At 40.2% G+C, this 25,654-nt stretch overlaps 1 protein-coding gene across 2 annotated transcripts; it reads right to left on the bottom strand.

Moving 5' to 3' along the window:
• Positions 1–423: 423 nt before the first annotated feature.
• Positions 424–25,654, bottom strand: TLR5 (toll like receptor 5). Of its 2 annotated transcripts, none has more exons than XM_063304011.1 (3): positions 25,319–25,654; positions 14,592–14,850; positions 424–3,411 (listed from the first exon to the last, which is right to left on the bottom strand). In XM_063304011.1, the coding sequence occupies exons 2-3, from the start codon at positions 14,592–14,594 to the stop codon at positions 805–807; spliced, it is 2,610 nt and encodes an 869-aa protein (XP_063160081.1). In that variant the 5' UTR covers positions 14,595–14,850; positions 25,319–25,654; the 3' UTR covers positions 424–804. The 2 variants fall into 2 exon arrangements, with proteins under 2 accessions (XP_063160081.1, XP_063160072.1); XM_063304002.1 differs by having other exon boundaries at positions 25,041–25,654.

Raw genomic sequence — 25,654 nt, forward strand, 5'->3', positions numbered from 1 at the left:
TGTCTGAAAAATGTACATTGGGAAAGTTTAGCCATTCCATGTTTCAATTATCACTCTCTGCAAGCTTTCAGGACAGGAATGCAAGCTACCCTCCCTCTCGTCTTGTATGCCAAGCACTTCCACAAACCTTTTTGCATTGAAGATATTAACAAACTTCTCCATGAACCTGAAGTCTGAAAAGGATGGTCTCTCAATACAGGAAGGCATGTGAATATATTGAGCTGAACTTGGCAACAAATCTGCTGAGGCTGGTTGCTCAATACACAAAGAAATACAGAGATACAAAACACTGGAGGGGGGGGGCATGTCTGTGTCCTAGCTCCTAGTAAAACTGAGTCACTACTGAATGTTTGCACAGATCTATTCTCTGAACCCACCAAAGCAAAGGACTGTAATGATTCCCCACCCCCACCCCCACCCCCACCCCACCCCCACCCCACCCGCCGCTTCGGGCTAAGCAACATCAGCAACATTTATAGTTGCATTAAACTGCACCACTCCTTTATTTCAGCAGACATGCATGTGCAAGAGCCCTCCAAAACAGTACACCAATCTTCCACAACTCAGCTTCTGCACCTTAACACTACAGTATGTAATCTGATACCTGACAGTGAAAGAAATGAAATTAAGTTCACCAAAGATGTAATAGAGACATAGTTCTTTCTCTCCAATGAGCAAGATGAGCAGATTCATCCTGCTCATTGGAGAGAAAGAATGGCTCAGTGTGATCTCAGGATGAACTGGCAAATTCTCTGGAAAGTCAGCCTTCTTATGTCATTGCATGGTGGCCAGGAACCATGCCTGTTAGGAGACTGTTATAACTTTCAATTCCAGCACTGGGGATTTCTTTTTAATTCCCTTTTCCTTGATTATTTGGTGAGACAGTGTGTTTAAAAACCACTCCAAATCTTGATGGTCTTCTGGCCATCTCAAATACTTCCCCCTTTGCAAAAAGACTCTGATTGGCTGATATCTCATAAGCTGATATTGAGAAAGAGATCCAGCTACCACCATAATGAGGATATCCTTCAGATCTGAGAAATATCTGCTCTGGGCAAAATTAAAGGCTTCCACACACCAACCATCCTTGAGAAACTGTCTTGTGACCACACAAATTGTTTTCCTGCAGTTCCAGATAGCATCATGAATATTGTTGATATGATCCTCCCCAGGCAGAAAGTCTCTATCTTCAAAGCAGAGAGCAAATTTGTTCTTCTTAGAATACTGAGAATCTAGATGCTTTATCAAGGAATTCTGGACCCACTCGAAGTCTTTGCTGCTACAGCAAAGGTAAGCATCATACTTGTATCCCTGTTGATCCAGCTCTGGTGGGAGCTCCCTCATGAGGAATTGTGTGAGTGTTTTATAGCAGAGGAAACAAGCACCCCTAAAACGAGTAAAAACAACCACTGCCACTAGAAACACAGTTAGACCAACGCAGGTAAAAATGAAGAGTGACAGCTGTAGAGGCTCCATGAGCTTGTCTTCACTGCAGCCCTCTGTAGTTAAGTTTTGGAGAGGAATGCCAACCAACTCTGGCGGTCCAGAACAAAATATATCTTTGGGCGACCCAGCTAAGGTAACATTGGTTTGGTTTAGCCACATAATAAGGTTGCTTAATAGGCAGTTACAGTAAAATGAGTTATGGGTGATATCCAGCTGGTCTAATGTTGCAAAGAGCTGAGGATCAGGGTAAAGCAGCTGATTCGATGACAATTTAAGAATTTTCAGGCCTGCAGGAAAGGCTTCATGAGAAATGGAAGTCAGTTGGTTGTAAGCCAAGTTAAGTGTCTTGAGTGACATTAGCCCACTAAATATACCCTCTGGGAGGTGAGTAAGGTAGTTGTTATTGAGATGGAGAATTTCCAGGTGGGAAAGTGCTTTGAACATATCCAAGCACAAATGTCTCTCCCATATAAGCTTTAGCATGTTGTCTCCAAGGTCCAAGTAAATCAACTGGTTGTCTTTTGCTATATCATTGTACTTGTAGCAATAAGATAAACGATTGTTTTTTAAAATGAGATGCTGCAGGGCTGAAATTTGGAGAAGTTTATAGAGATCACCCAGATTCTCCAACTTGTTTCCTTCCAAGTCAAGGAATGTGGTATTTATAGATGTTATTTTGCTGACAGGTATAGACTGTAGCCGGTTGCTACCTAACAAAACATAGTTGAGATTTGGGAGAGAATCTATTACTTTTAAAGCATTATCCCTGAAATCCACCTGCTGAAGCCTTGGTAAGGATTTGAATGGATCTCTATCAATCACTCCAATGTGGTTATTTTTTAGATCTATCTCAATCACATTAGGAAGCCCTTCAAAAGTGCCCTGAAAGAGCTCACCAAGCAGGTTGTCTGATAGGTATAGATGCTGCAGGTTCTGAAGACCAAGAAATGCTTCTGTCCAAATTCTATTTATTTTATTTTTGTTAAGGTAAAGCAGCTTCAGATCATGAAGATACTGAAATACACGTGGTTTAAGAGAAAAAATAAAGCCCCGTGAAATATTAAGCAAGAGGAGGCCACTGTTAGTAAGACCTGCAAATGTATTATTATCAGGATCAGGAAGATTATTAAATCCAAACGATGCACCCATACTGTGAGAGAAGATCCTCAAATCCAAAAGAGGAGATCCGCTAATAGCTGCACAGAATTGCTCTGTTACAGTTGTACTCCAGCCATTATCCCCAACATCCAATGTTTCTATGTGAATGTTTTTTAAAGGGTTCCCACAAGTGGCCCAATCCACAGGAGATCTGTTATACAAACGAGTAGAACGAAGAATAAACATTTTGAACCTTGCTCCTCGAAAACTATTAAGATCCCCTTCACACAGAGATGCAATAGGGTTTAATTCCAAGTCTAGAATGTCCAAGTATTTCATGTTATAAAATACACTGTGAGGACGAACACGAGTGATTTTGTTATATTTAAGGTTCAGATATTCCAACGAAATCAAATCTCTAAGGTAATCCTCTTCCAGAATGGATTCATCAAGATTATTTTTATACAGCAGAAGATTACGCACTCTAAACAAGCCCGCGAAAGCATTGGGGTCTAACACCATCATTTCATTGCCACCCAAGTCCAACTGTATGAGGTTTGGCAAATTACTAAAAGCATCTCTTCCGATGGTTAAGGGAAAGCGTTTTTGTGTCCCAAGTGACAAAATCATTAGTCTCTCCCTCAGTGGGAAAGAGGTCGCATTAACTTCCTGGATAAAATTGAAGTCGAGGAAGAGAAAAACGACATGTTCAGGCACAGATGGCACCCAAATAAGGTTGCAGGAGTTATAGAATGCTTTGCTGCCTTCCACGGTACAGTTGGGAGCTGCAAGTCTTCCTCTGCATGCAAGCACTGTTCCAATGACAACTACCATGCAATGGTGACGCATCATGCCCTCAACCTGTGGCTGGGGGAAGGGGAGGAAAAAAAAATAGCATTATCATTTGCATTGGACTGCAGAGAGCTGAATTAAACCTAACAATACAGGTTATAGACAGAGATCAAAAGTCATCTACTTTAATACTTTTCCAAGAGTTGCTACTGTGAATTCATAAAAAAGGATATCATATTGGTGGTGGTCCTATTTGTTCCCTTGCACCTCGTTTACATCCCTTGTTTATACAAAGCATGCTGCTTTGGAAAATGGGAAAATTCTGTATTTTCACTACCCCCTGGCGCGGATAAGAACGAAGAGCATCACTCAGAAATGAAACTTGTCAACACGGTATTTTCCTGCGTTTCCACAGAAATAAACTACATTGTAGTTAACAGTTACGTATGTATGCACAGGATCGCAGCTTTAATTTCTTTTTAGCCCAACTTATCTTACAAGCATGAAAGATAAATGGGAGCAGCTTATTTATGATACTACCCCATGTTCCTGAGAGAAGCCGAACAATAATTCCCTATCTAGCATGTAAGGTTTCATTCTGTTTCTGAACAGTTCTTGGAGCACCTGCAGGGGTGGTAACCAAAGCCAGGATGAGAGCTGCACCCATATGATTGAATCCCCACCACTTTTCTATGTATGGTTGCAGCCTTTTTTGACTGTCCTGGAACGGTCCTGGTATTTGCCAGTGAGATGATCCCAGAATGGGGAATAAAAAATTTTACTGTCTTGGTTTGTTATATCTGTTCTTCTTTCTTATTATTTGATTGATGAAAACAGAACCAAATTGAAATAGCCCCCAAATAGTTTTTAAAAAACATATTTTGGTTGTGTTTTCCATTCAGAACACTACACTGTAATGTTCTTCTTTGGACTTTATAACAACTCATATTTTGCTTTATTTACTAGCAGATGAAGCAAAGGTGATAAAAGATGAAGGTATTTTTCCTGGAATACCGCAGAGTTAAGCAGTTCTCTGGCAATTCAGGTTTAATAAATTACAAATGAGTTAAGATGATGATGATGATGGCAATGATAATAGTTTATGGTTTTGATATACCACCATACACTGAAAAGACTCCCAGCAGTTTAAAATATAACCAAATAAAAAATTAAAAGACTAAGTATGTGATGTTGATAAAACAGATAAAACCATCAACCCACCCCAACCTATAAGTCTGTGTAATGTTTGTCCTTCTGCATGAAAAGAAGTCAAATTATATCTGCTGTCCTTACTGGAAAACGAAGTAAAAGGACTTGAGAGGAGAGTTTGTATACTGCAACACACCAGGGAAATTCCTGGACAGGACAGTTGAAGCTTCTCAAGAAGGGCTGATGCTGATGGAATTCAGCAACCAGTATCAGGTTCTTACTCTAGAAGACAACTCACAGCTACCTGAGCAAGCCTTGCCAACTCCAGCTTCACAGAACATGGTGGAAGACATTTGGACCTCCATGAGTAGAAAAATCACAAAGATTACTTTGAGGAAGAAGAGGCCTATTGTGGTGGTGGATGATTCCCTGATGAGAGGAACCAAGGCTACAAAGTGGAATTCTCCATTCCTCAACTGGAAGAATTAACAAGCTCCCCAGGTGACTTTTGTCAAGAGAGGTTCTGTGACATAAAACCCCACACCAGGGCCAGGATAAGACAGAGTTTGGCTTGGAGTAGTAGGGGGCCAATTTTGAAATATAGTTAAGATATTTGCATCTTTCAACCTAAGCCAACTCCAGGCATACATACACCGAGGGATCACATTGCCTAGATTATGTTCACTGAAAATTATAGGAGTTGCAATCCTTACTAGGCTGTCAACCAGTGTTCTTTTTAAATTGCCATTGACACCAGAAATGATTGGTAAGATACCAGTTCTAGCTGATCAGTCCTCGTCTGAAATCCCAGGGAACCGACAATTGGAAATTCAGGGAGTTGCTGCCCCAATGTACCTGGAGGGTGCCAGGTTTGGGAGGAATGATTAAAAAGGCTTACAGTTGGTTCACGGCTACATTGTGGAAAGACGCTACACAGAGGAGCTCCTCAAGGAAATCTTCAGTGTGCAGACTGGCTGAAATAGCTGACAAGCAACCCAAAGGATTTTGGTGTCCTTCAGTATCATTGTGCTGAGAGTTACGAAGGGTAAATTTCAGCAGAACCAAGTCACTGCCAGCCATCCCATAAATGTATTCCAGGATTGGGGAAAAATTGGCTTGGGGCCAGCAATTAACAGATAGGCCAAGCCCATGAATTACTGTTCCTGAATGAGTGAACTGTGGCATCTTGTACAGGCAGCATTTGGAAAGTTTTGCTCTGACAAAATGTTCTATTTTCTTTTCTTGATTACTAGCAACATCTACATCTTTTGAAGCTATACAGTTTCCCTCTCTCCACTGAGTGTTAGGGCAAAACAATTTGCTTTGTGGATAGCCCATCCTGGCAATTTTGATAGTGACTGAGGAAAGCCTCTAGCAATCTTTCCTCAATATCAGCTTTGATGCAAAAACAAAACAAAACAAAACAAAACCAACACACACACACACACACACACACACACACAGGGTAAACTCATGAGCTGTGACCTCAAGCAGTTGTAATGATTGGAATTTTCTTATCCTGATTAGACAATGGGGAAGAATAGTTGGATTTATTGGCACCCTCCTCTTCCCAGGTCTTTATAAATCTGTTTAGTGCTGGAGCTATCTCCAAACCTTCTGGAGAGGATACTAAATGTTACACAGATCAACTTCCTATTTCCATATGACTTGTAGAAAAGGGGCACAGAGCAGGCTAGGATCTCAGACCATGACATGCCACTATTTTGAGCTGAGAGCTTCATTTGGCCCTTGAGTGGTACGCAAGGGCCTCATTTCAAAAAGAAAAAGGAGGCCACAACAAAACTACATTTGATTTGGTTTCAATTAATTAATTGAATTAGATACAATAGTTATTAGCCCCACAAATTTGATCATTTTCCTATTTCTGATGCACACAAAATTGCAGAAATTGTAACTTTTCAAGGGGTCCTGAGATCCATATCCAAGACTTCCAGGAGCAACGTTTAGCCCTGGGAACTCAGATTATGGACCTCTATTTGAAGGTATAGTTGTTACTGGTTACGTCCATACTTTCTGAGCAAGTAATGCCTGGGAGGATAGATAACTCCAGAGTGCCTTATCTATAAACCACTCTGATTAATTTTCTAAGTTGGCAAAAAAGCCAGTCATCAAAATTTATGAATGTACATTTTACTTTTGGACCATCCATAAATATTTGTACCCATCTAAACCTTTAATTATTTGGTGGATAAACAAGAATGAATGATCTTTCATGCATGGTATTACAGCAGGTAACAAAGCTAAACAGGGTTAGTAATTTAATGCAACACCACAAGGAAACTTGAGGGCTGAAGTCTAATTTGGGAAGTTGAAAAAATATCCTGAAAGAAAGTGACAGCAAGCCACTTCTGTGCTACTGCCAAGAAAACTTCATGGACAGGTTCATGGAGCCATCAGGAGTTAGGTTTGACTTGAGGGAAATTGTGGCACAGCCTAACTTTTGAGAGTGTCCTATTTTTTTGTTTGTTTTTCTTCCCTGTCAGAGCATAATTCCAATAATCCAGGGAGATTTCTAAGTGTTCCCGTTTGCTGCCAACATCAACCCTTTCCTGATTTGGAAATAGTTTTCTTTTCTCCTCTGTTTCTCTCTCTTTATGAGGTAATGTCATTTGTTGGAATGCAGAGAAGGTATAATCAGAATAACTTTTTATATATGATATTTGACAGTGAATCAAATGAACTGTTATTATATAACTTAAGAACAGAATTATAAATAGGAATATTTAAGATTACAATTTAGGCTATCTTCTATACTCCTCCCTCTGGAATTAAACTAGGAGGAAGTTCCCAGTGACAGTTCTAATAACCAGTCATCACAGAGACTTTACCATATGTGATAATCATATATGATTATTTCTTTCACTCTCTCAGTCTCTGATACAAATAAAAAGTGCTTTGAGGCCTGCATGTAATATTTCGGCTGATAGCTAACATCCCATCCAAATCTCCGTCCCCCCGCTCAGCCATGTATTTACACATTCTAAGTCTCTTAGTCGACTCTGGCTCTTTCTGCATGCCCTCTTACCCACCTCTGCTGCCTTTGGACAGAAACCATTTTTTGTGTGGTGGAAGAACAGGAAGGCCACCTTTATTTCTCTGTGCAAGTCAAAGACTGGAAATTCGTGACAACATCTGATCAAGTTGAAGTCTCATCTACTAGATTTACCTCTGTGTACACAGGAAGAGACTTCCGCTCACAAGTTCTTGGAAGAGAAGATGATGGGATCCAGAACTACTGCCTTGGACACGAGTATGTGAGGTGGGGGACTGTTTCTCATTACAAATATCCCCATTCTCCATGACTGTTCTTAACAAAGCTTTGCCACCAGAAATACAATTCAAGATTCCTAGTCCCCAGTGAACATTCACCCTCGGGAAGTATGTGTGGTTTGAAAGACTTCCTAAAATGCCTCAGAGATTGCAGCACTAAAGGAATAAGTATCCCCTGCCCCAAGACTACCCTCTTACAAAAAGGGGAACATTTATTTTCTGCTCAGCTTGCATAACTGACAGTTTCCTGATAAAGCCACTCTGCAGAAGAACATAACTAGCAGTATTTGAGTCCAGTCAGTTTAATCTCCCATAGAAGGGACTTGAGCAATCTGCAAATGGGGGTGAGAGACACACTATAGTCAGTTACTTCTGTTTGCCCAAAGTCATCAACCCTTGTTTAAGCAACAAGAGAATTAGTACAACGTGTCCTCTTTGCTGACACCATTGTAATTTGAATCAGAATGACAGAATACATTAAAATAAGCTCTACATTATATGCAGATCTAAGTAATTAAGAATTAAAGACAGCTCATTTTGAATCAAGGAGTGCTGTGGTGGGAGGATATGTTAAAATCACATCTGTGAGTTTCACTGTTTTCCACATACAGTTGTTTTCCCAGTTTCATTTTTTTCCCATCCTGGTGATGAAGAAATGTGCATTTTAAAAAAGTATTTATTCCTTACCTAATATACCCCTCAACTCATAATAATACTTAGCCCACCAGACTTTTTTTCTACTGAAATTCCCTTCCCCTTTTAGATTTCAGATAGGAATTATCCTTTAACACATGCATCAGGAAACTTGCAAAGGGGGAAAACATTCAAGAAGAATATGGAGTTGAAAATTGGTCAAGAGAAAGGCTTAAGCAACTTTCTGTCCCTACCACAATGTCACTTCAAAACCATAACCTGCTAAGCTGATTTTCTAATAAAATAAAAGTCATTTGTATGTAGTGTGCCTCAGGCTTACATTATAATAATCTTTTCTGGTAAGAAAGTGGTAATGAGAATTATCAGCAAGGCTGCTCAAATTTGATAATAAAAAGGAGGAAAATAGTCTGCTTTCTTAGTATCCAAATATATGAGAAAGAAAGCAATTTCTGTCTGAAGGCTTATAATTTAAAAGAGATGAGGATGGAAGAAGAAAGACTTCACAGCCCCATGCCAAGTCTGCTCTGCAGTAAGATCCATGCAATGCATAATTTTTATCGTGACTGCACACCAGGTCAGCAATTTCAATGAGTTAAAAATTGTCAACAATGTCAACTGAGATACCATCAGCATAAATCCTGACTTCATGTATGTACTCAGAATCTGAGCTGGCATAATTAAGGTACGGAATTTACTTCCATTTACTTGATGACGGCCACCAAGTTTAGATTAGACAGACCAAGGAAGCAGCTACCAATATTCAGTAGTGATGACACTGATATGGCTTCCTCCAAGTTCAGAAGGAACATACTTCTCCATGCCAGCTTAAGGGAAATAACAGCAGGAGAGTGCCACTGCTCTCATGCCTTCCATAGACATCTGATCAGAACAGAAGGATTAACTAAATAGGCCCGGTCTTATCCAGCCCTGCTACTCTTAAGCTTCCTCTGAGAATAACGGGGCTACTCCAGGAATCCCTGTTCCAGAAACACCTTTGTCTGATCATACTTCAGGAACAACCAAAGCTCAGGGAAAAGGTCATAGACTGGCAGTTTATCTTTCAGGCTGAATTAAATATATGAGGATTTATCAGACAGCCAGATGCACTGGGCAAAAGTTAAGCGTTAGCCAGAGATGAAAGACCACAAGCCAAGTACAAGTCCTTGGGTGAACAATTCCTTGGGTAAACAAGCCTCAAATTGCAAGATGGCATCAGGGACACCTTTGGAAATCTGAAACACTGGCCTCAGGACTTTAAGTTGCACTATTTCTAGAGGGAGTAATTAGGGAAGCCTTTCTCAACTTTTTGACCCTGGAGGAACCCTTGAAATATTTTTCAGGCCTCGGGGAACCCCTGCACATTCAGGCTCAAATACAGGCAGAAGTTATAAAATTATTATATTTGTTTCATGTACAGGCCTGTATATATGCATTAACAGTGTCCTTAAACTAAAAATAAAGAATGAAACTTACCTCTTTAATGCGAAGTTGCCCGAATTTGAAATATTTTTTTAAATAAATCATGATCTTCCAGGGAACCCCTAATGACCTCTCACAGAACCCTAGGGTTCCACAGAGCCCTGGTTGAGAAACCCTGAATTAGGGTATGGTCCTAGCTTAGGTTTATATGTGTCCTAACCGTCAGAAATCACGCTGAGACAAGGAGTAGGTCTCTAGTGCTTTTTATTACTACATAAGACAGAATCCTAACAAACTGAAGAAGTGTGGGAAAAACCCAGACAAATAAACCCCAAAAGTTAAGGCGGGTCTGATCTGTGTCTCTTTGAATGGCTGCTTAATTCCTCAGTACTACGCATGCGTTTTCCCCCCTGGATAGAGGGCCCTTCTTGCTCACCATCAGTACTCATGACAATATGTAACAGTTGAGCCTATGATTTAGCCTTGAATAGTTTGATGGCAGCAGGCATTAGACTGTTCTTTTGAATACTCTGCACCCGCTAACATAGTTGCACTGCCTTCAGTGTAGTCAGCCTCACCTTTTCACCTTCTTACCTGAGACACAGGATGCAACCCCCAAATATTTAAAGTATTTAATCTGCTCAGTGATCTGGCCCTGGATTACTAACTTGGAGGCTTTTGGCAAATACAATCATATTTATATTTGAGTAATTAATCAGAAAATGGGAATCAGTGGGACTTCTGGAGGAATAAATGGCGGACTTAAGATGGCAGAACCTCAACAGAATGAAGAGCCAGTGAGTAGACCGGCTCTTCGATAATTCCTCTCCAGACAAGGAGAGGACTTGAGATCACCCACAAGTGCTCCAGACAGCTGCTCCTAGTGAGGAGACTGTAAGATAGTGGTCTCCAGTGGGTTTAGGGGTCTGGGAGATGAGAGAATAGACATCTTGCTTAAACGGCATTCAGCACCTTTGAAAGGACACTAAGCTTGCATACTTCCTTTTCTAATCACTTTTGGAAATTGCTTATTAACTGCTTTTCAGCTATTAGAAACCTTTGGATCAAGAAGTTTGACAGCACCAGGTGAATTTCCTTCAATCCTTAGCGAAATAAAAGTTTTAACTACAAATTTAAGAACTTAAATTTTTGTTTTTGGAATAAACAACAAAAGGGTGATTAAAACATTGATTTTAGAGAGTTACAACAGATTAAGGGTCCAGATAAATTTGAAATAAGATTTTGGAATTAATTATAAACAATTCTTCCCATGAGAAAATGCTTTTGTTTTGAATATTTTTTAAAAATGTAATAAGATAAGATTTTAAAAACTGGACATTAGATGGAACTAAAGATTACAGTTAAAGGAGAAAAACACATAAACTTGACTTTTAATTATAGAATGAAGCAAAATATTCTAACATTGAACATACTGAAGGATATTTTTGAAAACTCAGAAATTAATTTTAATAGGAGAGACTATATCTAAAAGATTATGGAAGAGGAACAAGTTTTACCTGACAAGATCAAGACTGAGTTGAAAGTGGATTTACAAATGACAGGTACAAGCATGACATGGAAAAAGATCCTACACTGGACATACAAAAGAAACCAGCTGATGTTTTAATAATTAAAAGGGATATACAAACAATAAACCAATAGAGTGACCTGGAAAATTTTCCTGTATTGGATTTAGAAAAAAGGCTTGTTAAAATTTTGAAGAGTCTCATGAGAAGGGACAAAAAAATTGAAAAGAAATCAAGTTCTAAGACATTATTTGAATGGACTAAAGATTAAGATTGTTAGATGTAAAAGGAAGGAATATGAAGTTGGTTTATCTGATCAAGGTTAAAATAGATACGTTGTTAACTCTTAATGGAGTTTTGCTGACACCAGGACTGAAATGACGATGCTTTATGGATTTGTTTATAGATAAGAAATGGAATATGGGAAGAAGAGATCATTTGTTGTATTTTAAGAGGAGGTGATAAATTACTAAATTTATTTATACTTATTGTGATGAAGGTGGAAAGTCACTTCTTTATATATTTCTTTTCTTTTTCTTTACCATATTCTTACTTTTCTTTCTTTTCCCTTTCCCTTTCTTCCTTTTTTCTTCCTTTTCTGCACCTTCTACTCCTTCTTTTTATTCTTCCATCTTTTTAAAATTTGTATTCGTTTTTTCTGTTGTAATTATAATCTTTAAAATAATTACTATTAAAAAAAGAAAATGGGGATCAGTATATTACTGAGAAAGTCTTCAACATACGTCAACTATGATAAAATCACAGGTTCATCAACATAAAGTAATGCTAGCAAACTTTTCCCAGCTGTTTTAAGGGAGTAGAAGTCAAAATCAAGCAAATACCTGACCAGGAGTTAGTATAAAAGTTGAAAAATGGAAAAGCAAAGTTACTCAACAGTTGTGTTTAACCCCTTTCTGAGTTGGAAGATGATTTGTAAATTGCCTCTGAGTTGCCTCTTGCTTACAAGGTTACTTTGATAATCTCAGACAGGAACAGGCAGCCCTTCAGAGGAAGGACAAACAAGTGGAAGTCAAAGGATTGCTCAAGATATTGTCAGGCAGTCAAAAATGGGTCACCCACACATCAGAGGGAAAGTGGCAAATAAAAGAAGATGGACGTGCACTGGGATTATTGTTATAATGCACCAGAAAAAGGTTGAGACCTTTGATCAAACAGTGGTTACTAGTTTTGAATTTCAGCAGGGCTTTTTTTGTGAAGTGGTTACCAGTAGTGCAGGACTTATAAATTGTACGGAAAAAATATGCTGACCTTTATATACTCTTTGCCAAACCAGCTTTCAGTGCTGTATCTTTGATAGAGCACCTATCTATTTTATTTTTATTGGTTAGAAACATATGCAACCTCTGAATGACTGTGTCATAGTAGTCAGGAATGAGATCTCCTGATCAGCTGTGGAACTGAATACCGATTGCTTGGAGATTATCTTTCTGCAGTAGCTCAGTTCATGGGCTTGTTTCACTTGACCAGGCAAATCCAGAGATGGCCTCAGTACAACAGATCTAGGTGGGGGAGCTTAAAATTTAAATTTAAAATTTAGGGCCAGTAGCACATGATCATTATTTGGATGGGAGGCAAACATTTATTTACTAGATTGTGGGATGCCAGCAGGTAATCAAAGTTTGATAAGTTTCACCCAGAGCAGAAGGAAAGTCTCCCAGACTGTCACTGTCCACTGTTTTGCTTACAATAAATCGTTCCAGTGGATTAGCCATTTGGGCCAGTTTAAACCCTGCCAAATTATGTTTAGCATTCTTGGAAAGGCATGTCTTCAATGACTAAAGGGCAGCTTTGACATTTTGCATAAAAGGCCTTATAATTTGATCCTACTCTAGCATTCAAGTCTCCCCCAACAACATGAGCAAAATGGGCAATTAAATGAGCCCATTTAATTTATTTAAATTAAATAAAGTCACACCATTTTCCAAAACAATAACATGACGTCATATATTTTAGCAGTTATACAAAGTTAAATTCATCTGAAGTAGAAAGGTTCTATTAGCTACAGAATGTGTTTTTTTATCATTATAATAGTGTGCATTTCTGAAGAACTACCCAACTTACAGTCCAGAAATTTAATCAGAAAGATCCACCAAGAGCTTAATTAATCTGGAGCAGATTTCTCCAGCTGGGAGTTATAGTCCCAACATATCTGGAAGGTATCACACTGAGGAGAACTGATTGAGAAGCACATTCTTGCTTCACTTTAAATAAGACTCAGGGACTGTTCAAGGTATCAACGCTTACTAACTTTATTGTCTGTAAATAATTTGGCATTGTAGACGGCTATTCCTCCTGTTTCTAGGCAGGGGACCAGCTATCTGTCCAAGAACCGGACTCGGTTGAGTCAAACTCTTCTGAATTAATGGTGACATTTCAGCCCAAGGAACTCTTTGGTCTTAGCAAACATTTACTTTTTGCCTTATTACGAACAAAGAGATCATGTTACAACAGCCTCCCAGCTCATAAACATTCTGTTGCAGACAAATGTTGTTGGCGGTCCTTCCTTTACCCCCACTGTCTGCTCCTCCCTGAGAAGCTCCTCCCTAATTGTAGGGTCCCTGAGGCATGGGCACTCCCTTTGCCTTATGATTATATGTTTATTCTGCCTTCCTCCAAAAAGCTTAAGAAGACATACATAATCTCTTTAGTCCATTTTATTTCTAGGCAAACCTGTAAGGTAAATGAAGCTCAGAGATAGTCACTGATCCACAGTGACCTTCACAGGTGATCAGAATCTGGGTCTCCCTGGTTCAGATTCAGTTTTTTAATACCGTTCTGGGTCTCATGACATAGTATTATTTATTTTCCCAATTTGTATTATTGCGTGTGTGCATGCACACACATGCATGTGCACATGCATATGCCTTTGAGTCAGTCTGGATTCCTGGCAACTTCCTGGACAGTCCCTGAAGTTTTCTTGGCAAGAGTTTTTGGAGGTGGTTTGCCACTGCCCCCTTCCTAGGGCTGAGAGACTGTTTCAAGGTCACCCAGCTGGCTTTGGGCCTAAGGCGGGACTAGAACTCTCCATCTCCTGGTTTCTAGCCTGCTGTTTTTAACCACTACACCATCATCAAGAGCATTATACAACCCTTACTCTGAGGCAACATCCTACTGACAGCCAGGTAGTAAAAGAAACAGAATGGTCCCGATCATCCCACTTCGTATTACATCTTTTAGGAGCATATAGATAATTACCATTGAAGAGCATGTAATGGAACAGAAAGACTCCTGGCTTGATCCAGAAGGACTTTTAGGCAGTTTCCATTCCTTTTACTCCCATTTATCCACTTGCGAGAGAAGAAAAAAATCCCCCAAACCCAGAAAGCAGGATGGTTTCAGGAAGAATGCTGAGGGGCTGGGACACAAGAGAAACAATCCTGGTTGTACACATCACATGGTGTCTTCCTCTGTAGCAACTCTGCCAGTTTTGGTGCTAGGCTTTAACATTACCCATCTGAAGAAAAAAAAGACAAGGTTCATTGTTAATGAACAAAAACCAAACGGAAAGCCCTTTGGGATCTGAGGTTTGAAGTGCTTCCCAATAAGGCCAACCTGGATTATTTTCTTTTTAGCTGCAATTCACAAAACATAAGAGTTTTTTTAAATCTGTAAATCAGTTTGTACTACTACTTCTATGCACTTGCTATTGAAACATGTACTCTTAATAATCCCTAAATTACATACTCTGGATGCCAAGAAAAATGTCTTTTGCAGTTCTCATCTTGTTGATCTGGACTTCAGGAAATGTTGGAAAAGATTCCACTTCATGTTCTGTTACCAGTCTTATAGAGACAGCTATATTTGTGTGGTGTTGGCTTTTACTGAGAAGTACACAAGTACATGAAGATCAGGTCAAGATCTTCTGAAGAGCAATTTGGGTAGCCACTCAAGTTATATATTTCATTTCAGCCAAAGGTAGGATTTAATTTTATCAAATGAAAAAAGAAATGGGAAGGAAGGAAGGAAGGAAGGAAGGAAGGAAGGAAGGAAGGAAGGAAGGAAGGAAGGAAGGAAGGAAGGAAGGATCAAAGATTAGGATCTCAAAAGACAATAGCTAGCTAGACATTTACTCTTCATGGAAGTCTGGCTAATCCACAAACCATGTATTATATTTAGGACTACTGTGCAATTTAAGAAATCTTACTGTAAACTGTGTCACATGTGCATATTTGTAGGTTAATAGACTAATTTTGCATATGAGTAAAAGACAATGTTTATTTTTAGATGTAGACAAGTGGCATTACAAAATAGTCACTTCTTCCTATAGAAGAAATAAGATGCCTTTTCTAAGATACTGCCAGTCAACTGCAGCCTTGTAAGTAATAAAAATCATTATTTTTAAAAAATCTTCCACACTGTGAATCAGAATACATTTTAAATTTTCTGAAATGTTTATCACAGCACCTCTGCAGAAACATGCAAGGATAGGGCTTTTGCAATTAAATCACACACGGTACTAGCAGAACTCTGAGCTCACTGACTTTGCCCTGCATTTGTGATAACCAAAGCTGGGGGCAGGCAGCAATTCTATAACAACTAGACCTCCCAAATTCTGAAAATCCCATGCTTCATTTTTGAGTAGTTTTCAAGCCTTCAAGTTGAGATGATATGCTTGAAAGTGTGTTACAAACCTACTGGGTGAAATTTTTAGAGCTCTCTATGTCTCCAAAGCTGGCAGATAGAGAAATAATTCTGAAAAAGGAAAAATTGTGCAAGCCTGCATAAACTTGTAGAATATAGGGAATGGAGATTTTCTTGGTACAGAATTTAGTTCAGGGAACACACAACACAAATAATATGCCATGTTGTACAGAGATCAGGAGGTAAAGTCTAACCTTATGCAAATAGACAGAAAGTACCAAATAAAGTACAAAATAATTTGTACCTAGATCAAATATAAACTCTATTTACACATTGATGAGCCATTAAATGTCTTTCTCAGGCTTTCAAAACAGTATCATTCTGAATCCAGAACTGAGTTAATGGGGAAAATCTGATTAATAAGTGACCAAATGGGAATTGATTTTCCACTTTTGAAGAAACAGGTTTTCTTTTTTCTGGTTTTGTATAATGATAATGGGATACTGGAGTCTTCTTGTTCCAATGTTCCTGGTTCTAAGTGACAGGCTTAGCTGAACATTTCCTTTTTATAAACATTGATTGCTTGATTATGTGCCATCAAGTCGGTATTGGCAACTTCTGACAGCTGCAGTCCCAACGTACAGTACATGGAAACTGCTACATAGGCACCCTAACCTCTAACCAGAGGAAATTCCCCTCTGGTTCCCCCTGATAAGGTTGCAAGGATATGGCTATATTCACAGCTATTGGAGATGAGAGGCTGACACGTGTGACTGCTTTTTCCTTGGGGGCAAAACCAGAAGCAAAAGGCTCAGAACTGGATTGGGGCTTAAAACTGCTAAGACAGACAAACTGGACGTGCATGCGAGGATGCCTGTTTTCAAGTTCCTACCAAGTTTGAAGTGTGTATAGTGTGTCTGTGTGTTCAGACAAGTAAAGATAGAAGCTGTGACCATGCAATCAAAGCCCCACCCCTTTTTACCATGCATTCTTCCTCTGTCCCACAGAAAAAGGGCTTGATCATATGGTCACGACCACCATCTTGAGTTTTTTTACACTCCACCCCCACCCCCCGGGATGCCCCTGTTACCAGGGTGTTCATACTTTCTTATATATGGGAAACAGCAGCTTGAAGTTGAAATGAAAGCTAAATTGTGAAAGATTTATAGGATCTGAAGAGAAACCAGATGGGAGGCTGCTCCTAGGGGGTCAGACTGAATGGCTCTGTTAAAGATAGGATAGCCCAGTGGTTTCACTCAGAGGAAGGAGGTGCATACTTTTCAACCCTGTAACTTTGGGGCACACTCAGACCCACCGTCGCACAAGATAGCAGAATACTTGATGCATATCACAATCTCCAAGCTAAGCTCCAACCTTTTGTAAAGAAGGCGAATGCCAACCCGACCAGAAGGGGATGGCAATCTAAGAGCTGGTTTGACAAATCTTGCATTGCTGCCAAAGCAGTATTATTGGAATCCTATGCTAGCTCATTGAATGCCAATTCACCATATTCCACCCAAATTTTAAAGGAGCAGAAAAGACAATATAAGTCTATGCTCAGCAAGAAAAAAATCCAAGATCAGAAGAAAAAATGGTCACAGCTAATTGAAGATACAAAGTCCAAAAATCCTTCCCTATTCTGGCTTACTATAACAAATTGTTTCCGTAACAGTATTACACAATTGCATTGTAGCATCCCCTCAAGTACCTGGGTATATCACTTCCAAGCCCTTTATTGCGATCCGTACGTAGGATGTACCTTTATCCTCACTACTGCAGTGGCCCCCAGTCACATACAAGGAAGTTAAAAAATTCATTAACTAGCTTAAGTGTGGTAAAGCCCCTGGAAGGGACCATGTCCCCCCCTGAGCTAATTAAATCTAATTCAAATTGATGGGTCCCTGTAATGGTCTCCTTCTTTTCATACATTAACCAGACAGCTAAGATTCCAGAGGACTGGGGGGGTGTATAATATATAGTATATAATTATTCCCTTATATAAAAAGGGTGATAGGAATGACCCAGCTAATTATAAGTCAATTAGTTTATTGAGAATCATTAGCAAACTATATGCCAGGTACCTATTCACCAACTCCAAACCTGGGTAATAGATAAGGGAATAATTGACCCTGAGTAAGCAGGATGATCCACTATAGACCACTGCCTAGTGCTTCAACATCTGGCAACAAGCAAATATACAGACCACTCAGACTTGAATCTATATGCAGCCTTCATTGATTTCAAGGCAGCTTCTGATAATACCACAAGGGTTAGACTCTGGGACATTCTGAGCAATCCTCTATAGCCAAAAGACTCTTACTCCTAATTCTTAAGCTATACAATAAACCTGGCCTTAGAGTAAGATGTAGCTGGGGAGGGACCTCTCTGACTTTATCCAGATTCTCAAGGGGGTGAAATAAGGATGTATTTTAGCACCATTACTTTTTAACATATGTATCAACTCTCTGATTAAAACCCTTCAGAGAGTTGATATCCATGCACTTAAATTAGCTGATATCTCCCAATTCTACTCTACGCTGATGCAGTTCATCTCTCATTGTCTTCCGTAGACATGAAGCAGGTACTAAGAACCCTGGCATCCTATTGTAATAATAAACAATTAATAATCAACTGTGATAAATCTAAAGTTTTAGTTTTTTACAACAAAAGACAAAGGCACAAGTGGACAATTGATTCCCATGAATTAGAGCAAGTCAAATGTTTTAAATACTTGGGCATAGTATTTCAGGTCTCTAGGAAATTAACAGCTCAGGTAAATTATGCCACTTCTACTGCCCAAAAGAGCACACTAGCAATAACTACATTTTATAGGCAACAGGGGGCAAACTACATTCCAGCAGCAATTGAACTGTTTATGGCTAAAACAGCTGCCCAGCTATTATATAGGATACAACTTGGCCCATATACAAACCTAAAGGTTTATGAAACCAGTCAATTGAATTTCCTTAGGACTTTGTTTGGTACCCCAAAATGCACCCCTAACGCAGTCTTGAGGCTTGAAACTAATGTGCCAAGTATTGAGGCCCAGGCCTGGACCAGGATTCTAATCTCAGGACTCAGAATCATGTTTGACCCGACAGGCCTGATGCATCTGCTGTTGTCAGACAACTACCAATTTCACTGGCACCATACCTGTATAGAAGAACTTCGCAGTCTTGGCCTCTCTGCTGAATATTTAGGCCAATTAACCCTTGAGAAGGCCAACAATAGTAAAAGAAAGAATTAGGGACATTTATCGCCAAAATGATATCACCAGTGCTCCTGAATTCTATCTCCAAATGTTAGACAGACGCAAGCCCTCTACTGTGGGGTATCTATACAATCTAACCCTAAGCAAATATAGATGGGCCTTTTCCATGGCCACTTCAATGCCCTCACTTCAGCACTGCTGGGGGAAAGATTCCATGGGACTCCTTATTTACAGAGAGTTTGCCCTTGTGGATCTAGGGAGGTAGAACCTCTTGCCCATGTCCTCAAACGGTGTCCTTTTTATGATGCCCCAAGATGTGCTTTGATCTCCCCAATCAACTCAAAATTTGAGGGTCATACTGATAAATTTTATGCTTATTACTTTTTAAGGGAAGTTAACTCTGCACTCTCATACCAGATGGCCAAATATCTTCATCACGCCATACAATTGTGCAAACTTTTTAGTTAGATATGCTGTTTTATTGTCTTATTGTTTTCTTTTTTTCCCTGATAAGGAGCTGCTGTGCCAAACTATTTCTTTTTTCCTACTGTAAAGGCTGGTCAAAGACTGTAGTAAAGATATTTGATTTGATATGAAGCTAAATTGCTACTATCAAGATGCTATGATCTGGCTTTCTTGCACATAGAGAACATTCAGTACTCAGACAGGAATCCAGAGGCTGCTTAACAGTCCCAAAGGTCTTGTACGTATTAGTAGGAAAGATCCCACAATAGAAAATCAGTTCTATTGCATATCAGAAAATCAGATGGACATGCATATCAAGGTAATGGAAAATTTTATCTTGGACCATAGTTGAAGCACAATGATTAATAATTTAAAAAGTACAATGTGATAAAAATGACGGGACTATAAAGCCAACCATCTGAAAATCAACATCAGAATTGATTAAATGGGGTCTGATACTTATGCAAACAGATTTACTGTTGCTGCCATTTTCAATCTCTTCAATAGCCTCCATCAGGAATGAGTGTAAACACAAACACCACGCACACAGCAACATCCAGGCCAAACTTTTCCAATCTGCCTTTTTCCCCTCAAACATGCTTCTTTTGGGACCTAAACCAACTACAATGCATATATTCTGGTCCCAAATGACACCCCACTATCCCCTCACCCTCCCGAAACTTTTAGGGAAATCAATATATTTCTCTTGGAGAATAAATAATTCAAATAGAACAAATCTAAGTGCCCCAAGAATTTTACTATTAAAGGGGTTATAAGGCAAGAGCTGATATTCCTGAAAAATTGATGATCTAAATAGTGTTTTTCAAACTTGGCGACTTTAAGGTGTGTGGACTTCAACTCCAGGAATTCCTCAGCCAGCATGCTGGTTGGGGAATTCTGGGAGTTGAAGTCCACACACCTTAAAGTCGCCAAGTTTGAAAAAGATTGATCTAAAACAGGGTTTCTCAACCAGGGTTCCATAGAATCCTAGGGTTCTGCGAGAGGTCACTAGGGGTTCCCTAGGAGATCATGATTTATTAAAAAAATTATTTCAGATTCGGGCAGCTTCACATTAAAGAGGTAAGTTTCGTTCTTTATTTTTAGTTTAAGACCACTATTCATGCATATATATAGGCCTACATATGAAACAAATATAACAGTTTTGTAACTTCTGGCATATATTTGAGCCTGAATGCACAGGGGTTCCCCAAGGCCTGAAAAATATTTCAAGGGCTCCTTCAGGGTCAAAAGGTTGAGAAAGGCTGGTCTAAAACAACATGGGGGGTCCTTTCAATGGCTCCAGTACTGCAAGGGCAAAATCTAGCTGCATAAGGAATTTCTTTATATTTCCCCTCCCTGACTGCCAGGGGAAGAGTGTTAAATCAGGGTAATTATAAAGCCCTTCTGAATTTTGAACCTGCATTTTCCTATAAATATTGGGTTCATTTGATGATTTGCAGAAACATCTCTAGCAGAAAGACCTGATCCATATCAAAAACCCATGGTCTGAGAGCTTATTTGGCATTCTCAAATTCCAACATCAAGAATGCATTGCTAGAGACACCATAATAATTAAATTCATAACAGAATGATTTTTACCACTGAGTTTAAATTTTCAATGAAATGCTAAGGAGTCCAGACTTATCTGACCAAAGGATAACGTCAAACAAGAAGTAAATAGATTTAATCAGAGACTGGTCTCTACCTTAGTAATGCCAGTTTCTTGACCTAGTATCATATTTGGTACACAGCCATCAGTCTGGAATGCCTTATGGAGAAATGTGGATTGCTCACCCTCTAAAAAAAGCCATCTTGTTATATGGACCCAGTTGAGCCCCATTCAGTGACCAGGCACAAGCTTTGGCTGTTAATAATTTAAGTGCCACAGGTATAAACTCTGTGCCTCTGGTGATATGGAAGGGGCTTATAGCTGAGGCTAATTTTAAGGTTTCATAGTTCAGATGGGCACACCATCTCCCTGTTTGTTTGAAAAACCATTCCTAAACATTTACAAGTTTTAACTTGTTCTATGACATGGCCATCTAGCTGCCATGTTTAAGCTTTGGGGCATTTAGGAAATGGAAGAATTTTGCCTTGGAAGAATTGATCTCCAAGGCCTCCTCTCTGCAATATAGAGCAAGAAAATACAGGGCTAATTTCATTCCAACCAGGGTTAAGAACATTATTGCTGCATCACCTGTACACAGTAAGATAGGAATATGTCTATTTGCTAGCGTAGGAGGATAGTGATGAAGCTTGCTTAAGTGGGGTCAAACTGAGTTTATGTAATGATTAAAAAGGCACCAAGTTACAGCCTTGTCTGACACATCTCCCTACAAGAATTTCTTTTGTGAGACACAAGGAACCACTGCATCTAATTTTTAGTAGTGAGTTTCCATGAGGTCTAAATAGTAAGAGCAAGAGCCATCTATCAGTAGAAGAATGTTTCAATTTGCACCCTAGCTTCTCTCTTGAGATTGAGTCAAAAGTGAACCTAAAGTCAATAAATGCAGCATAAAGTGTAGAACAGGGTCTGACTGGGCATTTCTCAGCTAAGTGCCACAGGATCATAGCTTGATGCAAGGAGGAACATCCTGCCCTAAAACTTGCTTGTCCCTTCTTCAATATACACTCAGATTTGTACCGGTCTCGTAACTATCCTTCTAGAAGTTTTGCATACATTTTGCTAATTATGCTCAAGAGATTGACAAGGAGGTAATCAAAGCTTATCCTCATGGCAGGAAAAAAATTATATCTTCATACACATTTTAAAATCCCTTTCAGCTCATCCTCTAGCTTTTCATTTACAGAAAAATCATGTATACTCTGTGTTTAAATTCTACACACACAAACACCCAGACAAAGGTATCAGTGAAAAGTCTCTAGATTTCTTTTTCTCTGGTGGTGGTGGGGGAAGTACCAGGGAATTGCCCCTGTTTCTATTCTCTGCATTAATAATACACCCCAAAGCATCTGCATTCTTTCAGCAATAGAAAGTAACCCTAGACAATCTCCTTTTTACTTTTGAATGCATTGTTCTCCTGAGTCCAACTGTTGATATGGATTCACATTTTATTATAGTTAATAATACAAAAATTTATTCATTTCGATTTTGCATCTAGGTGCAGTCTGCAAATCTACATTAACTTTACAGAGCTATACCCTGTATTAGTATTCAATGACACTCCAATAACTTAAAACAGGGTTGGCATTTATCTTGGCCAGGAGAATGAGACTCACCTACCTAACCAGCTTGCAGACTGCAGAAGACAATCTAGTGCCATTACCAGAAGAGACTGGCCTTTTGTTAATGGGTTGCTGGAGGTGGGGGGGGGGGTGGAATTACAGTAACTGGAGTAATGGGAATGGGTCTCCTGGGGGGCTTGTACTCACATTATTACTTTTATTTTTAGGATCTTGACCTGAAAAATCAGGTCACAAACATTTGGCTGTTTTGCTGCTAAACTGCTGTTGAATTCTGAAATCTCAGTGTGTACTAGAGACTGCAGTAGAGTCCTGGGGCGTCCCAACTGGCCTGGTGTGGGAGTTACCTTGAGAACTAGAGTTTCCTGGAGCAAGCTGCCACTTAGCCCCAAACCTGAGATGCCCAAAGCAAGTGCCCATAAAGCCATCCAAAAGTTGAGAAAAATGAATACCAGATTTAAAGCGCACTGGCATATGAGGGCATTGCCCTTCAACTGTTTGGCTGTAGGCTGCAATAATGCTCTTCTCCAGCCATGCTGTGTCCAATGTCTGGGTAATGTCTGCTGAGTTCAACCTGAATAGCTCAGTGCTGTGGGGCGTTAGACTGTCCACCTCTGATGGTAGAGGGCAGAGGGAATGGCCTCGAAGGATGGGAGGAAGAGCAGCGGTCAGATAAAAGGGGCCTGAGCCCGGAAATGACTGAATGTCCCAGACAAGCCCCTCCCTAGTTCTCATGAAAATAAAGGGAGGCAGGGGGGAAGCGCTTTCAGATTTGCAAGATTCTGTTCCTATAGCTTTACAATAAAGGCAGTACTAACTTACATGGCATTGGTTTCCTAGTCTGGTCTACCTTGAAGGGCTGATACTGACCCAAGAGAAGTAGGAGAGAGGGAATGAAAGGACCAACTCTTACCTAATTTATGAATAGTACTCACCCACGCAATTCCTACCTGTTGCAGTAATCCATGTGAGCCAGTGACTAGTCCAAAACCCAAACCATATGTATTTTTATACTGTATGGTATTTAACTAAACCTGTTCATCTTGTAAAAAAGTAAAATCCCAGAGGCAAGGGCAATTTCTGATGACTTTATGGACACATCACATAGTGTTCCTAGCAAGGCTACATAGGTGGCTTGCTGTTGCTTTCTTCTGGGATGATTTTTTCAACTTCCTAGACTAGCTTAGCTTTGATTAGTGCTCCCATAACTGGAAAATGATTCACAGTCTTGGCACTGAGATAATTCACCCAGAAGTGTTAAATCAATAAATGGCATTATCCATGAGGATTCCAAAATTATGCATAGGAATGCCAGTTTGAATGGTGCTATACATTTAGACATAAAAGGAAGATAGGTAACCTGAGTAAGACCAGCATGTGATTTCCTTATGTCAGAATTTTACTCATTTCATTCATAAAACCTGGAAATCTGATTTTGTTGAGGTTATACTGAAGGACAAGATATTGCAAAATTCTAAATGTATATTTAACCTGGGCCAAATGACAGTCAACTGACAGGACAGAGATTTTTAAACTGCTGTGTTGCAACAATTTCCCTTTATGAATCCACAGCTGCAAAATAATTCCAAGATTATAGACTGTTTTCAAGAAGTGGAGCATTGCTTCTGAGGTTTCCTGGATACCAGGGGTTGACATAGGCTGTGCTCACAGGCCACACTGAACCACAATTAGCCAAGCATTCCACTCTATACAGTCAATTAATGGTTCTGGGTGTGACTGTGAACCCCAAATTGGGCTAATTGATTAAACAGTGGTAAGATAAGAATGGTGTGAATACTTGTGCTCTCAAAGCCAAATACAAGATTCTTTCATTCATCTTTCTATATGTTTTTTCCAGAGCTCAGTTCCAGAGAGATGGAGAATGAGAGAGAGGGGGGGGGGAGAGGGAGAGAGGGAGAGGTATTCAGAAACATTTTAGATGGTGTTATTCGTTCCCCTACAGGAGGTCTCCAAAAAAAAAGGCACTTTAGGTATGCTCAGAAGCACTCCTTACAGATCCCCCTGAGACCGTGCTCTATGCCCACTGAGGAAGGCACGGGAATTGGTATGGGTTCCTTCCAACAATAACCTCTAATTCCCGCAAGAGATTATTGTGATTGTTACAAATTTTACGCCAGAGACATTCATGGACAACGGAGTCAGAAGCCGATGCGCTCGCCTACCTGTCCTTATGCTGGATCAAGCCACCCGTCCATTAGTTCAGCCCTGCCTTTACTCCCGGGCGCCCGTCCGGCAGCGCAGGAGAAAGTCCCGGCGGCTTTCCTCGCCGTCTCACGCCCCCCTCAATTTGCATAGCGCGGGCGCAGGTCTTGGGTGCTGTGGGATCGCGGCCCGGCTCTGGGGACGCTCTTCTCGGTCCTCTTCCGCCCCAGGCCGAAGCCTTCCCACTCTTCCGTCTCTCCCTGCGTTGTTGGGGCCGGGAGCCGAACCCGCGACTTACTGAAAGAAATCAAACCGCAAGCTTTGTCTTTTCAGGAGCCGCCTCCCTGGGGCTCAGAAAGCGCCCTCACTTTCCGGATGGCTGGCCTCGCCGCCCGTAGCCGGGTGGCTTCATTGGCTTAGGACAAAGAGCGATCCGATCCCAGCCGGTCGGAGTTGACAGACCCCGCAGCGAGTACCTGAAGGGTGGCCCGGGACGAGTCAAGCCTTCGGTAATACCTGGAGGGCCTCAGCGGGAGCTCTCTAAGCCACCGGCGCATGGCCTCCTTTAGCCATGAATTCTCAATGCTGGTTTCAGGGAGGGGAGAGCTCTGGTCTGAGAGGCCTCCAGCGAGGC

The sequence above is a fragment of the Candoia aspera genome, chromosome 1 (genome assembly GCF_035149785.1).
Source record: "Candoia aspera isolate rCanAsp1 chromosome 1, rCanAsp1.hap2, whole genome shotgun sequence".
Classification (NCBI taxonomy): Eukaryota; Metazoa; Chordata; class Lepidosauria; order Squamata; family Boidae; genus Candoia; species Candoia aspera.